The sequence below is a fragment of the Exophiala spinifera genome, assembly GCF_000836115.1.
Source record: "Exophiala spinifera strain CBS 89968 unplaced genomic scaffold supercont1.3, whole genome shotgun sequence".
NCBI classification, from domain to species: Eukaryota; Fungi; Ascomycota; class Eurotiomycetes; order Chaetothyriales; family Herpotrichiellaceae; genus Exophiala; species Exophiala spinifera.
Window position 1 is genome coordinate 3,474,860 of NW_015622515.1, and position 14,341 is coordinate 3,489,200.

Here is a 14,341-nt window from a genome sequence, read left to right on the forward strand (position 1 = left end):
AAAGCTCCTCCAATAAGTCGAAATCGGAATGACGGCCTACCTGGTGCAGACAACGCTTTGATATCGAATTTACTATACGGCGAATCGCTACCGATTCTGGAGCAAATCCTTCGCGGTGCATTCAGATCGCTGAAGACGTGGTCTCGGGTGGAGTATGTTTGAGTTGCGCAGGACGCCATTTTGCTCGTGCTCGTTGTTCAACAAAATTAGACTTCCAAGATACATTGGTGCGAACAATCTGCAAAGTCATGGTTGGTTACCAATTTAATCGCAGAAACGTCAGGAAAATCTCTTCGCCCCGTGAGTCACTTGCGAGAAGATAAATACCTCGACTTCTTCTCTCCCGTCCGTCCTACCTCTCCTTATCTTTTTCTCTACGTATAGCTGGCTCTACAAGATAGCAGCATAGCCGTACAGTACAACAGGGTGACACACAAGAAAAGGGTGATGATGACTTCTCTCTGAAACCTCGCTAGGGATGCGATGCACCTGAGTTGCGTAAACCAGCTGCACCCGTCCATCCTGCGCAGAGACAACCCCATCTGACTTTGGCATTCCATGATTCAGTCCCTGATCGCCTCCTTGCCGGTAAATGACAAGACGGGAGACCACTGCTATTGTTCTCGACAAGGAACCCGAAGCAGAGAGTATTCCTGCTCGACTATTTCAGTCTTCGTCCAAAGTGGCGAGGCTGGCACCCGAGGTGTCTTGGGTGCCTCGTAGCCCTGCCAGCCTTATCACAGCCCCTCGATGGGCCCGGAATAAGACCACACGTCGATAGACGCAGCTTAATGCACGTTTTACCCTTGTCGGTCCACTGTGAAGTCTGAGGAAGAGAAGATCCCGCACCACCGCAGCAATCTGATCAAACTTGGTGGGGTCTTCTTCACGCTGGGCCGTCGATCCGCCGGAGGATGACCGGCAATTCATCCTGCAGGTAAGACTCCCAGATCCCCTTCTCGCGGGCCTCCCAGCCCAGTTTCCTCAGACGAACCGCTCGGGCACGACAGTTCAGACCCATATAGCTCTCGGTCTTGTGCGCGCAAAGCTCAGGGTACAAGTCCTGGGGCGGAATCCGGGGCGTGGGGTCCTGGATTTTGCCCGCCTTGTACAGAGCCTGGCCGATGGTCTCTGCGGCTTCCTTCCACGTGAACTCTTCTCCGTTTTCGCACAGCCAGTAAGGATTTGCGAGCACGTCGCCCTGGCCGGCGTCTTCCAGGAAATGCATCACTTCGACGTATCCCCTCGCGAGGTCCATGACGTGCACCTGCGTCTCGAGCGAGAGGCCTTCCCCAATGATGGGCGCATAGCCATGCTTGATGGCGAAGCGCGTGAGGTTCGGAATCATCATCGACAGTCTGTCGTGTTTCGCGTCGTACCCGTACACTTCTGGCGGCAAGACGACAGCGAGCTTGAGGTGGGCCCTCAGCTCAGCTTCTCCTTCTTGTGCACGCACCAGGGCCAGGTCGACGTCGCGGTGGGGAGCCGTGTCCGCCACGCTGTCCATTTCCTCTCGCCTGTCGTCGTGGTAGACCTTGTCGGTTGCGAACATGCCTTTTGCGCCGTCGTCAAACACTTTTGCCCCGCTCGTGTGCACGTAGATTGTGTTCTTGCCTTGTCGGGCACGCTCCCTGATCCCCTTCAATATGGCCCCTTCGAGCGGCAGGTTGTCGCCGGTAGCTACCTGGAAGACTATGTCGCTGGTGGAGCACTGCTGTCCGATGAGGTCGAAGCTGTCCAGTTGACCCGTCACTGGCGTCGCTCCTGACCGCTTGAGTGCTTCGGCATGTTGCTCTCGTCGGGTCAGCGCGGTGACCTTGTACCCCTGGTCGATGAGGATCTCGAGGATGTTGTGGCCGATGAAGCCTGGTCCGATGATGAACACGTCTCCCTTGGCGCCCATGCTGCTGAGAGGGTGGCAGACGCACGAGTTCGACTGCTTCACAAGACTCGTGCTTGACGACTGCAGACGGATTGAAAGTAGTATTATGGGAACTGGAAAAATGAAGCCAGGATAGTTAGGGGTCAACTTCTCTGTTAAACGAGCTATGCTGTTCATGAGCCATGAAACCACAAAATATAGTACTCACGGTCTTCTTTACTTTTTTTTATGACGGCCATCTCCGGGATCAAAAGGCGTCATCTACTAGACGTAGTTTCACCAAGTGCATGTTTTCTGTATAAACCGAGGAGACTTGGTGACTGACTGCGGTGTTCAACTTGACACATCCTCGAACCTCTGCCTCTTGGACCAAAGAGGACGTCTGTCCATCGTAGCTAGCCATTGGGAGTGCTCGGTGTTGGCATGCTTACCTACATCACCTAACTTAGCCCTGCATACTCATCTTGACGAAGCCTTGCCACAGGACTATTATACGCTACCTAAGTCACGTTGTGTCTGACGGTAATTCTCCAAGTGTCTCCCACGGTTCGGCGTCTGTCAGACAAATGTGCATCGGCTTCCATGGCGGCGGGGTACGTCATCTGCCCTGCCCCAGTCCGGTCCATTCACTCGTGTCGAAACTGTGCAGCCTACACGAGGTGCGAAAAAGACCACCTAGAAGCACCGAACTTTCCCTCGATCCAACTCAAGATTCGGATTTTCCGTTTCATTCATGCCCATTACCCAATACTCCCAGATCCGACCTGGTCTCGCAGTCTCGATAGTCCTGAAAGCAGATCAAAAGACCGGCCGTCAAGTCCAAGGCACCGTGTCGCAACTCCTCACCAGTCACAACCACCCTCGGGGGATCAAGGTGAAACTCACAGACGGTAGAGTGGGCCGTGTCCAGCAGATCCTCCCCCTCCCTTCCTCCTCCGAACCTCAGACGCAGGCTCGGTCCCAGACTCGGTCTCGTCAGACCGACACGAACACGGCCGGCACCAGCGCCGGCACCGGTGGCAGAATGACCTCGAGCAACAACAATCCATGGCAAGACGTACCCAGCCAGGGGAACCCATTTACGGTGCAAAACTCCTCCTCTCGCTCCCAATCCCAGCAGGGCGCGGCGCAGTCGTACTACAATAACCAGTCCACTGATCCCGCCCATCAGCCCCAGTACCCTGCGCGGCCGAACCAGGCGTGGCCACAGCAACAGCAACAGCAGGGGTACGGCGCGCAGCAGCCTGGCACCGGCCAATCTCAGGGCGGCGGCGGCGGCGACGATCAGTTCTTTGCGGCGCAGGGTGACAGAGCTGCGCAGATCGAGCACCTGCAGCAGTACGAGGCGAGTGCGCCGCAGAGCCAGGCGGATCTAGATCAGGCGCAGCTGCAGAAGGAGTTTCCAAACATTGACGGGAGTCTCATTGCGGCCATATACAACGAAAGACCGGGAAACCTGGGCGAAGTACGCGAGCTGTTGCAGGAGCTTAATTCGTGAAAATTGACTGTGAAATTACATACCACCCCATCACGCGAAGGTGTGCGTGAGAAAAGAGGACTTCATATCCGTTAAAGCTGACGAAGTGATGAAAGTAAAATTCGATATGACTTGAGGTATTATACTTGTCGGCCTGAGCACCGTCCTCGTATGGGATCGGACTGGTTGGTCCATGCTATGTCAATTCTCGTCTCTTGCAAAGTGAACTTCGATGAAAATCTTCAAAGAGGCATAGGTTTTTTCGCCAATCCTTGAACAAGATCTCCAAGAAGATCTCTCTTCCTTTTTCGCCTTCTCTCGGCCTCGTCGACCGCTCCGTCGACATCGTCACTAACATTGCCAGCAGCAGTCCATATGGCTGGCTTCTTAGACCCAGCTCCCACGTCAACATCAACTTCTTCATCGTCGGCGTCTTTCGCAATAGGTTGCCACGCACAGATCCGTCCGTCGCCGTGTGCGGTGTACATCTCTATCCCTTCGCCTAGCGGTGCTCCGACGCGCCACACCATGCTGTTGATCCGCCCTCCACTCGTCAATCTAGACACATTGCTTGACCCAACACCTCGTCCTCCTCCCCCGGCACCGGTCCTGTTACGCTTGTTGGAAGCTTGCACTTCGGCGATCTTCACGCCCTCGGTGCGCAAGATTCTAAGCATGTTGCCCTCTCGCAGATGGTGCTGGAAGATCATACCACGGCCGTCGTCGTTCGGCCAAAACAGGCTCTCGCGTCCAGGCAGACACGTGCCCGGCGGCGAGATCAAGGCCTTCAGCTCACCTTGCCGCTCGTTGCGTATTCTCGGGCCAAAATGTACCAGGTCGTTTCTACCGCTTGCTGCGTCCCAGACACGTATTCTTTGGTCGTGACCGGCCGTGACCAGCTTGTCGCCGCTCGGCGTCCACTGAATACTTGTCACTGGGCCATTGTGGGCCACAGCATTGAAGTCAATATGGAGATTACTCGGACGTGCACCTAGACCGGTAGATGGAATCTCGCCTATGACGCCAACTGCATCGTCGAGGTCCAGCGAGGCGAATGATGCGTTGGCGCGGCGAATGTCAAAAAACAAAACTTTGCCGTCGGTGCTGCCGGAGCAGAGAACGTGCGAGGCCCGTGGTGACCAGCATAAGGAATAGATTGCGCCGTTGGGTCCAGATAGAGAGTGCGTGCTCAGGCCAGAGCGAAGGTCAAGGAGACGGATGGCTGGGTGTGCAGTGCCCACGGCTATCAATGGTGATGAATCGGGGAGGGGTGAAAGTGCGTGCGTGTAGGGTATAAAGTCTAGGTCAAAGGTGTGGACTGGAGTTAGGCTGTTGGGCGTGATGGTGGTGAGTTTGAGCGTCTTGTCGTAACTTGTGCTTACAAGGGTGGTCGGCGTAGGATCAAAAGGGTAGATAGAGAGAGAGGTGAGTGAGTGTGTATGTGATGAGGACGCACCACGAAGGAGAGTGGCCAGTGGGGTATATGTGGATGAGGACCCTTGAGCCTCCTCGAGGTCCCAGAGACGGATTGCGGAGTCGGCACCGCCAGAAATCAAATAGCGACCTTCATTTTGGTCAATCGTCAAACAATTGACGCCTGCTTGATGAGCAATTGGCGCATCTGTGCTGGAGGTCGCCTCGGACTTGGTGTAAGAGAAGTTGATGTTCTTGCTGTGGGCAAGACTGTTGAGTAGGATGGAATTATGGTCTCGGCAGAAGGATGCTGTGGACAGCGCGCCAAGGCGCTGAGCCAGGCGGTGTTGATTCATGCATCAGTTCTACTCTGACTCTTGCTCTCCTGAGCGATTGTTTTGTTCAAGAGAACTGAATGTGGTGAAGTGTTCTGTGAGGATTCAGTAGGCAGAATCGCCTTGAGCCGGTGATGGACGGACATGACGTCTGATTAGCGGTTCAACCATTTATGGTTCGCCGTACCAAGTACGGTCGATCATGACACCCCATGTACGCCGACCGCAGGGACATGTCTGCGCTTTGTCGGTTTGCTCAATGCCGCATGCAATCATCCAGCGAACAATCGGCATTCGGTCATTTTCTGAGAAATGGTGTTGGAGTTGCATGTATGGGGTCCAGCATTTGATCTGCCGTCTATTGATGGCCAGTGTTTGGCCACAATCTACTATCTGCGAAAAGCCCTCGGAGTGCCTGGAAAAGAATGGGTTCTGGTGCGGTCAGGCGAGCCTAGAGTGAGCCCTTTCAGGGAACTACCGGCTCTCAAGGACGAAGAGACATGGGTGGCGGGTTTCGGCAACATAGTATCATACCTCAGGGACGTTTCAGATGGACAGTGGGATCTTGACAGACGGCTGAGCGATACTCAACGAGCAGACTGTGCAGCATTTTCCTCGTTCGTCGAATCCCGTGGGCAACCTCTCCTCGATCTAAGTCTCTACGTGAGCAGCGACAATTACTTTAGCACCACAAGACCAGCTCTTGCACAGATACTGCCATGGCCCAACAGCTGGGTACTGCCGCACCACCTGCGAGAACGGGCGAAGAAGCGCACCGAGCATCTCGGGCTAAGCAGCCTTGATTTGGACAATGCGCAAGAAGATCAGAAGGACGACGTAGGGCTGAGTGCACATATTCCCAAGTCTTTGCGGAAACCGAAACAGACAGTTACGTCGCTGCTAGGACGTAGTATGCAAAAGAACAAGTTTCGACTCGATGCGATCACGGCAGAATTTCTCGAACCCATCGCCTCCATGCTCGGTGGTGGAAAGTTCCTCCTCGCTTGCCAGGAGAGCAGCCTCGATTGTCTGGTATTGGGATACTTGGCTTTGATGCAACGACCTCAAATGCCCCATGCTTGGATCAGAGACTCTCTACGAAGCAGATATGCAAGTTTGGGACGATGGGCAGAAGACCTTACTCTTCAGGTGTTTGCAGAGTCCACCGTGAAAATCACGTTGGTGTCACAAAGCCACACCGACAGAAGTATCATTCAGGTGCTGCAGTCGGCCGTCGAGGTATGCATTGGGTCAATGCCGGTAATTGGAGCTGGGTATACGGTGTCCGAGATCAGCCCTGGAGATGAACAAGGCCTTGCGAGATACAAAAGGAAGCAAGCGCGATTGGCGAGACTTCAGCGCAGGCGAGATCTCTATTTACAGACCCTCGCTTCGGCCATTGCAGCAACAGGTCTGGTGGGATGGCTTTGGTACAAGGGTGTAAGGCTTCTTCCGAGCAGGGCTGCGAAAGGACGCACTTTTGGGCAGGCTGGGTCTTTGTTCGGATTGAATTGAGCCGAACACTCCTGCTGTACATAGAGAAAGATAGTGTTTTTTGAGTTCATATATATTGTTTCATCTCACCGACTGATTGGATGCAACAGGCAGGGTTTCGGTATGTGGAGAAGTCCAAAAGTGAGGACCTTAAAAAACCCCTGCCACCCATTATCGCAGAGCCTGCTTGGTGATAGATGCTTCGGCGGTGCGTTTGTGTGTGTGTGAATGATGTGAGTATGGTGTTCAGGGCATGGCTCTGTTAACTGACTGCCTTGGAGTTCACACCTGTGTCCATGATAGAAAGTCGTCTGTTGCTGCGCTCTTCCTCAATCCTCTCTTCCGTCTTGACAGCACCTTGAGCCTCATTCCGGCGTCTTTTCTCCGAATCTTCAGCTAATCAGATCGACCGGGTACCTGACAGGGCCGCCAGCCAGCCAATCACAGCCCCCAGATTAGCGGGATTCCGCCGGATACTCGGCCTCTGATTGGCTCCGCCCGCCATGACGATAGAGGCAGTTTAAGGTCCTCATTCTGAATTCTCGCCGATTGCAGCGTCAACCGCGACCTCCTTCCTCCGCCTGAAGCGTGGGGGGAGGCCGGTTCTCCTGCTGGCACGCTGCCCTTCTTTGCTCGGGTCCTACACCGCCATCCATCTGTTTCGCGCATAGACGACAATCTATTGAAGTTATATCTGCATGGTTGTGAAGAACCACATCCCCCGTGCTGACCTGAACCATTACCGAATCCCAAGCCATCCGGAATCATTCAGTCGATCTATCTCGATACTCTCCAGCGGAGACATGTTGACCTAAGGAACCACTGCCAAGTAGCCAAGTGAGTCGAAGGTTTTCATCCGGAGAATAATGGGCACCTGGACTGACATATATCTACTAGCCGTGTGCTGCACTTGAGTCCCCGAGATCCAGCTCTCGCACCGACACGTAACCTTCCCGGAACTATCCTCTTCCGAGACACACGCTCCTATCCCTCCCAGAGCCATGGCTTCTTTGGGATCCTTTGCCTCCCTCGTTACGCGGCAAGAGGAGGCGGATACCACCCCAACCTGTGACACCGGCAACGAGTATGATGGTCGAATGGGCCTGCGGGTGGCCGCGTTGTTCATCATCTGGGTCACCTCTACCATTGGCGCATCTTTCCCCATTTTCGCAAACAGACACAAGGGCTTGAAAGTACCCGATTGGGTCTTCTTCATCTGCAAATACTTTGGTTCCGGGGTCATTGTCGCAACCGCCTTTATACATTTACTTGCGCCGGCAGAAGATGCGCTCAGGAATGAATGCCTTACCGGGCCCATCACAGATTACACCTGGGTCGAGGGTATTATTCTCATGACAATATTTGTGCTCTTCTTCGTCGAGTTGATGGTCATGAGATATGGAAATTTCGGGCAACCACATAGCCACGGCCATGCACATGGCCATTCGGATACCGACACCGAGTTGACCGCCGCAACTCAAGAAAACTACAAGGATAACCCTAGTGCCGAGTCTGCGCCTGCACGAACTCTCAGCGCCACGTTGGGTGAGGACCATCTCGGCCATACAAGAGAGCACAACGACATCGAAGAAGCAAACAACCCGCTCAGCCTCGAAGACTACAAGACGCAAATGACGGCCATTTTCATTCTCGAGTTCGGCATTATATTCCACAGCGTGTTCATAGGGTTGACTCTGGCTGTTGCTGGTTCCGAATTCGATACTTTGTTTATCGTCATCATCTTCCACCAGATGTTCGAAGGTCTGGGTCTCGGGTCTAGACTTGCAGTCACACCTTGGCCTAAAGACCGCAAATGGACGCCCTATCTACTCGCTGTTGGGTACGGTCTGAGTACCCCCCTGGCCCTCGGCATTGGACTCGGAGTCCGGAAGACGTATCCTCCAGAGTCCGCGACCACGCTCATTGTCAATGGTGTTTTCGATTCGATATCCGCCGGTATTCTCATTTATACTGGTCTCGTGGAGTTGATGGCACATGAGTTTGTACGTTTCTCATTCTCGCAATGCTTTGCGACTGACCATTCGGCCGTAACTGACACTTTTACACTACAGATGTTTTCGCCTTCGATGCGTAAAGCGAGCATTAAAACGGTTTTGTCTGCGTTTTTCACCATGTGTTTGGGCGCCGGCCTTATGGCGTTACTTGGCAAATGGTGTGTCTCTTTGTTGCTGTTGATTGATGGTTCGTTAATTCTAACACTTTTCCAGGGCTTAGATTCGCTGGGTCGGTGGATTCAGTCGACATGTTATAATACGATTAAGACTTCTGAAAGTCAAATCAATGTAATGAATGACGATGATACAGAAGCACGATAGAGGAATGAAGACAGCCTAGGAATCCCGTATTCAAATCCTAATCTTCTTCACAACTACGACTATCTTGTCTTTGTTCAACATTTTGCCTCGTTGCTTCTTCGATTGATATCGTGCTTTCAGGGAGGTCCTTGGGGCTGAACATGGGAGTTTTCGGGAAGGTTTGAAGGATGATTTGCGAAATATGATGGACCATAGTCGATTGAGATTGGCTTTTGGGGGGAGGGTTATTGTTTTTGCAAACTGATTGAAAAGGATAAGTTGAATGAGTGAATACATAGGTATGTATATATGCGCATATATATGTACAAGTATACGTTTTTTGGGGGTGGTGTCTTTTGCTCCTGTTCGCAAATACGTTCCTCCATGATTTCGTCGAGAAACTTTTTAATCTGCCTTCTGCATGCGTCGTGCTGGATGGATGGCCGTACACTTGGGACCATGTGTGATACATTGGTGGTTATATGTGTACCTTTACGTACGTCTGGAGTTTCCATACGCGATATCGTTTTGTTTTTGCTTGTTTTGTGCTGTCGGTGGGTGTCTTGTGTCGTTGCCTCGACTCGTCGGGTTGATCAACAGATGATATACTACCGACCTACCTACCTACCTACCTACCTACCTACCTGTAGGTAGCTACCCATCTGGGCCAGGTAGGAAGCGTTGTTCAAACTACGGGATCTCGAACGGAGAACCCGATCGCGACCACCACCACCACCACCACCACCACCACCAAAAGCTGCATGGAACGGTACAGGTGCATAGTACCCGCATAACAGATATCCTAGGCAGTGATTGGGAGAGGGTGCCCCCGTCAGCCTTCAAACGACATCATATCATAAAAACATAACCTCGTCATGTAAATCCTCTTTCCCGATCGAGGATTCCGAATAATCTGCTATTATCGACGTGGCAGTTTTGAAGATCCTGTTGTGCACAGTGCTTCGAGCAGTCTGAGGCGAGAGAAGGTTTCGTACCCGCGTCCGTATCCTTGGGATATAATAAAGTCTTGTTCCCGTTCACATTTCTCCCAGTCCCAGTCGCGTTACCGTTCGACACACCACCATCACCACCACCACCAGTAGCCGGTTGGCATCCGAGTTCAGACAGAATCTCCGAGGCAATGCATTCGTCGGTCGAGGGGAGGCCGCGCATGCTCGCTATGATCATCGCCGCCTGGGCGCATGACGTGCTGTTTGACCATGAAGCACCCGCGTTGGCGTTGTGATCATGACCACCGCGACCATGGCTCGGATTCGGCGTCGTCGTCGTCGAGGCGGTCTGGCTGAAAGATGCATATGACGCGGCCTTAAATTCATGTCTATGAGGTGTCGCTGCGCCGGACGGCAGGTGCTGCTGCTCGTCGTCGTCGTCCTCGTTCATGTCCATGTCGACCGTGCCGTCGTCGGAGATTGGCGGCGAGGCAGATCGGCTTCCGCTTCTTCCGACGCCGACTGGACCAAGGAAACTCGAAGTCTCGTCGTGTGGTGTTGTCATTGACGATATCGACGAGTGGTGGCCGAGGAAACGAGGGTACGTCCCGTATGACGAGGCGGAAGCCAAAATCTCAGCACTCGTGAGATCACGTTCGGGTTTCACGGCAGTCGACGTCGTGGTTGTCGTCGTCATCGCCGCCGCTTCATATATTTGCGGGGGCGACGGATATTGCTGTTCGGTTTCCTTGCTGGCCATGCTTGTCTGGCCGTAGGAATATGGCAAGCTGCTCCGGTGCGTGCCCGCCGCCGCCGCAAGGGATCCGGCGGCCAGAAGCGCCTCGAGCTCGGCATTTCTGGTTCGCAGGGCGTGGATCTGTTCCCGCAGCAACCGATTCTCGTCGGCAACCCGTCTGGCGGCTCGTTGGACTTCTTCGGTTGCTTTGACGCCGTGGGCCTCAAAATCCCGCACCTTGCGCTCCAGGTCGCTGACGTACGTCTTCCGCCTCGCTCTGGAAGCACGCTGGTTCAGTGTGTTCCGATTTGGGGCTGAAGACGATAGAGAAGACATGGTCATGCACTCCGTTACTGGCTGGTTCGGGACGAAAGCTAGATGTGGTGGTTGATCTTTTGTGCTTGAATGACACCGAATGTTGTGTGATTGTTAATCAGCCGTGGGGTGGGGGGTGGTGCGCGAGATCTTCTGGTTCGCTCTAGATTCCGTGCTGCGGCGCTGAACTGCTCCTAGTGGACAGTGAGAGTGGTCAGACTCCTGCGCATACAATGGATCCAACAAGGAAATCGATATGTCAAGGGACCGAGGAACAACAAGTGGTCAATAATGTTGCTTGTGTCGTTCGCGAGAGAAAATGTTTTCAGCACGAAAAATGGACTGACATCTCGCTCTCTCGTGATTGGCCAACAAACATGAGGCTGCAGCTTTCGGGTCTTGGCCGAGGCGAGACCGGGTTTGGGTGGAGATGCCAGGAATCCGACGACAACGCACTGTCCATGACGAGAGGGAAATGTCACGGTCTGGGAGCTATGGTGCAGGGCTCTACTCCTACGTCAACCAGTACTAGATGCAGCTGGAGCGTTGAGGGTTTGTATGTGTACGGTGTAGAGATCCCCATACTGGGCGAATACTCGGAGGGGGCAACCGAAGGTCTCTCCGCCATGTATGCTGCACCGTACAGCTACGGTCATCCAAATGTTCCTTTTGCGTCGACTCCTTGACAACTTCGAGGGCCTTTTCGAATTGATGTTTCGCACTTAACATCCGTCAACCGAGTGCATAGCGTTTCCATATTGGTGCTGCCTCACTGTATCCTTGTTCGGTCATGGTCGCTCTTCGTGCCGTTCAGCGAACCTTTGTCAGTGGTGTATCAGCGTTATGGTCATCTGGTGACCTGACCATAAGCCAATCGTCAGCCTGCCGTGACACCCTCTGGTCTTGATAAAGGTTGGTGTCGATCTGTCGTTGTTTTCTCTGTGTAGCCACTGTCCGGAAAGTACTCAATTTACTCAGACTTTATTCCAGTCGGTCTATGGGAAGCCATGGACAAAAACGCAGTCTATCAGGCCGTCGACAACGGCTACTCTTCGATTGCATCTGAAGCGTACAAGGGCTCCAACTCGTCGCAGACTTCAAAAAGCGACAACATCGCCGCCTCGTTCGGATACTCTGCTGAAGACCTGGCTACACTTCCAGCCGGCACCAACTTAGGGCTTTCGTGTGGCAACCCCCTCGCCACGGCGAACCTACAATCATCAGAAACAATGCTCGACCTCGGCTCTGGTGGAGGGCTGGACTGCCTCATCGCAGCGAACCAGATGCTCAAGGCTGACCCGGCGCCAGAGGGCAAGATTTACGGCGTCGACAGGAGTACGGAAATGATGTCACTCGCAAGGCGAAACGCGGCCAAGGCCAATATACCCGATGGGCTGGTCGAATTCGTCGAGGCACCCATCTCACAGATTCCTCTCGCCGACGCCTCGATCGATCTGATCGTGAGCAATTGCGTCGTCAACCTCGTGCCAGACGAGGACAAGCCGAGCGTCTTCAACGAGATATACCGACTCTTGAAGCCCGGTGGACGAGTAGCCATTAGCGACCTTCTGGCTCTCAAGCCCATGCCGGATGAGGTCAGGAAGGACGCGGCCTTGCTCATCGGTTGCGTGGCCGGGGCAAGTTTGGTAGACGAGTACCGAAGCTGGATGGTCCAGGCGGGTTTTGAAGAATCCGGAGTCGCCTTTGTCAACACGAACAAAGACCTCAACGTCTATCACTCTCAAGTCGCTGAGATCTCGTGCTGTGCCTCTAAACGCCCGTGTGGTGCCGCGGATCGCCGGGGAGACGTCGATGAGTTGGATTTCAATGCCTGGGTCGCTGCATATCAGATATACGCTGTCAAAGGCACACACTAGCCATAGAGAGTGTACAGTCATGTCACACTCGATGAATTCCCCTGTAGACTGTAGTACCTTACCTGCCAACAACCTCTGTTCAACCACTCAAGCGTATTATGTAAGCCGACATAATCATCGAAAAGGTACCCTGATAATGTCGGAATATCCGTAGTGCTGGTACGGAGTATCCGCACTCGTACTCGTATACTCTTTTCCTCCGACACACGCCATGATACGGTAGTTTTTGAATTCTCGTCCCATATTCCAAGGACAAAGTCGTAAGTTATAAAAGTCAAAAGCCGAATTCAAAGCTTCTCACCTGTACCACAGCACAAAAGGTGCCGTCCTATCTATCTCCCCAACTACGTATTTCTCTAGGTTTACACCCAACGAGTCTACGACGAAGAAGTATCTCGGGTCTGTGCTCTGCGGTGTACGTTTACGTTCGGGCGTGTCGTTGAAACACCCCGTGTCCACCGTCCACGGTCCCCACCATGCCTCTCTACGACGTCGAACACGTCACGCCGCTCACGCTCGACCAACAAGCCGGTCTCGCGCAGGCATTCAGCAGTCTCCACGCGCGACGGTTCAAGACGCCCAGAACCTTCATCAACGTCCGCTACACCGACGTCAGCGGCCAGGTCGTCTTCCGCGGGGGGAAGAGGGCAAAGTACAACCGCGTCATCCTGCGGACGAGGCAGGGCGAGCAGCGCACCAAGGACATCTACGACGATCACGCCCGCGATATCATCCGCGTCTGGGAAGGTGTGGTGGGTAGCCAGGGAGAGCTGGCCTTGAGGACGGTGTGGGTCATGGGCGCCTTGACGACGGCCGTGGAGTGTGGAATCGCCAGGCCAAAGGTGAGTGAGTGTGAACGTGAATGAGCACAAGTTGCTCCAGAGCAGTTTGGAGCACCTCTCTCACTGCCTGTATACCATGCTCTCTGGCTGTTGATCGCCTTCCAACCCAACAAGATCCAGATCCAGATCCAGATCCAGCTCCAGTGTCGTCTTCTTTCCTTCCGTTCCCCCCAATTCCTTCCCTTGTTCGTTCCGCGTACAGATAAATAATATGCTCGGTTGGACTTAAAAGCTTACCCCTTACCTATCCAGGTCGGCGAGGAAGACAAGTGGGTGCAAGACAACATGGACGAATTCAAGAGGTTGGCCGCAGAAGGGGACACTGATTTCATCGATCTGCTTCAAGAGCTAGAGGCGAATGGCAGGTAGGATTTGCTTGTGGTGAAATAACAGGTTGGAAAACAAAATTAAAATGAATATCTTGAATTCATCTGTTCTCTCCCTCCGAACCTACTACCTGGCTTGATTGAAGGAGTGCCAGGCATGGATATACAGCCCCACTCAAGACTTTGCCCCCTTTCACACAGCCAAACCGAAACCCTTCTACTTCTATACCGTCCTTCCCACGGCCTCGTAACCTGTCGTAGACAAAAGTGAATAAGAGCTCGCACAGCGAGGCAAACCCACGAAAAGAGGAGTGCTAGTGTGAAAAAATGTCCAAGCGCACCTCTTCGGGTGAAAGCATATTTGTGGCACAAATCTCTG

The 14,341-nt window shown here is 53.4% G+C and overlaps 8 protein-coding genes across 8 annotated transcripts; 5 read left to right on the forward strand and 3 right to left on the reverse strand.

The window, feature by feature from the left end:
* Positions 1-886: 886 nt before the first annotated feature.
* On the reverse strand, positions 887-1,903 carry PV08_05000 (uncharacterized protein; the record flags this gene model as incomplete). Its single annotated transcript, XM_016379344.1, has 1 exon — positions 887-1,903. The coding sequence occupies one exon, from the start codon at positions 1,901-1,903 to the stop codon at positions 887-889; it is 1,017 nt and encodes a 338-aa protein (XP_016238021.1).
* A 712-nt stretch (positions 1,904-2,615) lies between these two features.
* PV08_05001 (uncharacterized protein) lies at positions 2,616-3,380 on the forward strand (the record flags this gene model as incomplete). Its single annotated transcript, XM_016379345.1, has 1 exon — positions 2,616-3,380. The coding sequence occupies one exon, from the start codon at positions 2,616-2,618 to the stop codon at positions 3,378-3,380; it is 765 nt and encodes a 254-aa protein (XP_016238022.1).
* Positions 3,381-3,601: 221 nt separating this feature from the next.
* On the reverse strand, positions 3,602-5,128 carry PV08_05002 (uncharacterized protein; the record flags this gene model as incomplete). The annotated part of the gene is made up of 1 exon (XM_016379346.1): positions 3,602-5,128. The coding sequence occupies one exon, from the start codon at positions 5,126-5,128 to the stop codon at positions 3,602-3,604; it is 1,527 nt and encodes a 508-aa protein (XP_016238023.1).
* A 291-nt stretch (positions 5,129-5,419) lies between these two features.
* On the forward strand, positions 5,420-6,622 carry PV08_05003 (uncharacterized protein; the record flags this gene model as incomplete). The annotated part of the gene is made up of 1 exon (XM_016379347.1): positions 5,420-6,622. The coding sequence occupies one exon, from the start codon at positions 5,420-5,422 to the stop codon at positions 6,620-6,622; it is 1,203 nt and encodes a 400-aa protein (XP_016238024.1).
* A 980-nt stretch (positions 6,623-7,602) lies between these two features.
* On the forward strand, positions 7,603-8,836 carry PV08_05004 (uncharacterized protein; the record flags this gene model as incomplete). The annotated part of the gene is made up of 3 exons (XM_016379348.1): positions 7,603-8,604; positions 8,674-8,774; positions 8,830-8,836. The coding sequence occupies 3 exons, from the start codon at positions 7,603-7,605 to the stop codon at positions 8,834-8,836; spliced, it is 1,110 nt and encodes a 369-aa protein (XP_016238025.1).
* Positions 8,837-9,789: 953 nt separating this feature from the next.
* PV08_05005 (uncharacterized protein) lies at positions 9,790-10,938 on the reverse strand (the record flags this gene model as incomplete). Its single annotated transcript, XM_016379349.1, has 1 exon — positions 9,790-10,938. The coding sequence occupies one exon, from the start codon at positions 10,936-10,938 to the stop codon at positions 9,790-9,792; it is 1,149 nt and encodes a 382-aa protein (XP_016238026.1).
* Positions 10,939-11,924: 986 nt separating this feature from the next.
* On the forward strand, positions 11,925-12,794 carry PV08_05006 (uncharacterized protein; the record flags this gene model as incomplete). The annotated part of the gene is made up of 1 exon (XM_016379350.1): positions 11,925-12,794. The coding sequence occupies one exon, from the start codon at positions 11,925-11,927 to the stop codon at positions 12,792-12,794; it is 870 nt and encodes a 289-aa protein (XP_016238027.1).
* A 476-nt stretch (positions 12,795-13,270) lies between these two features.
* On the forward strand, positions 13,271-14,005 carry PV08_05007 (uncharacterized protein; the record flags this gene model as incomplete). Its single annotated transcript, XM_016379351.1, has 2 exons — positions 13,271-13,636; positions 13,889-14,005. The coding sequence occupies 2 exons, from the start codon at positions 13,271-13,273 to the stop codon at positions 14,003-14,005; spliced, it is 483 nt and encodes a 160-aa protein (XP_016238028.1).
* Positions 14,006-14,341: the final 336 nt, after the last annotated feature.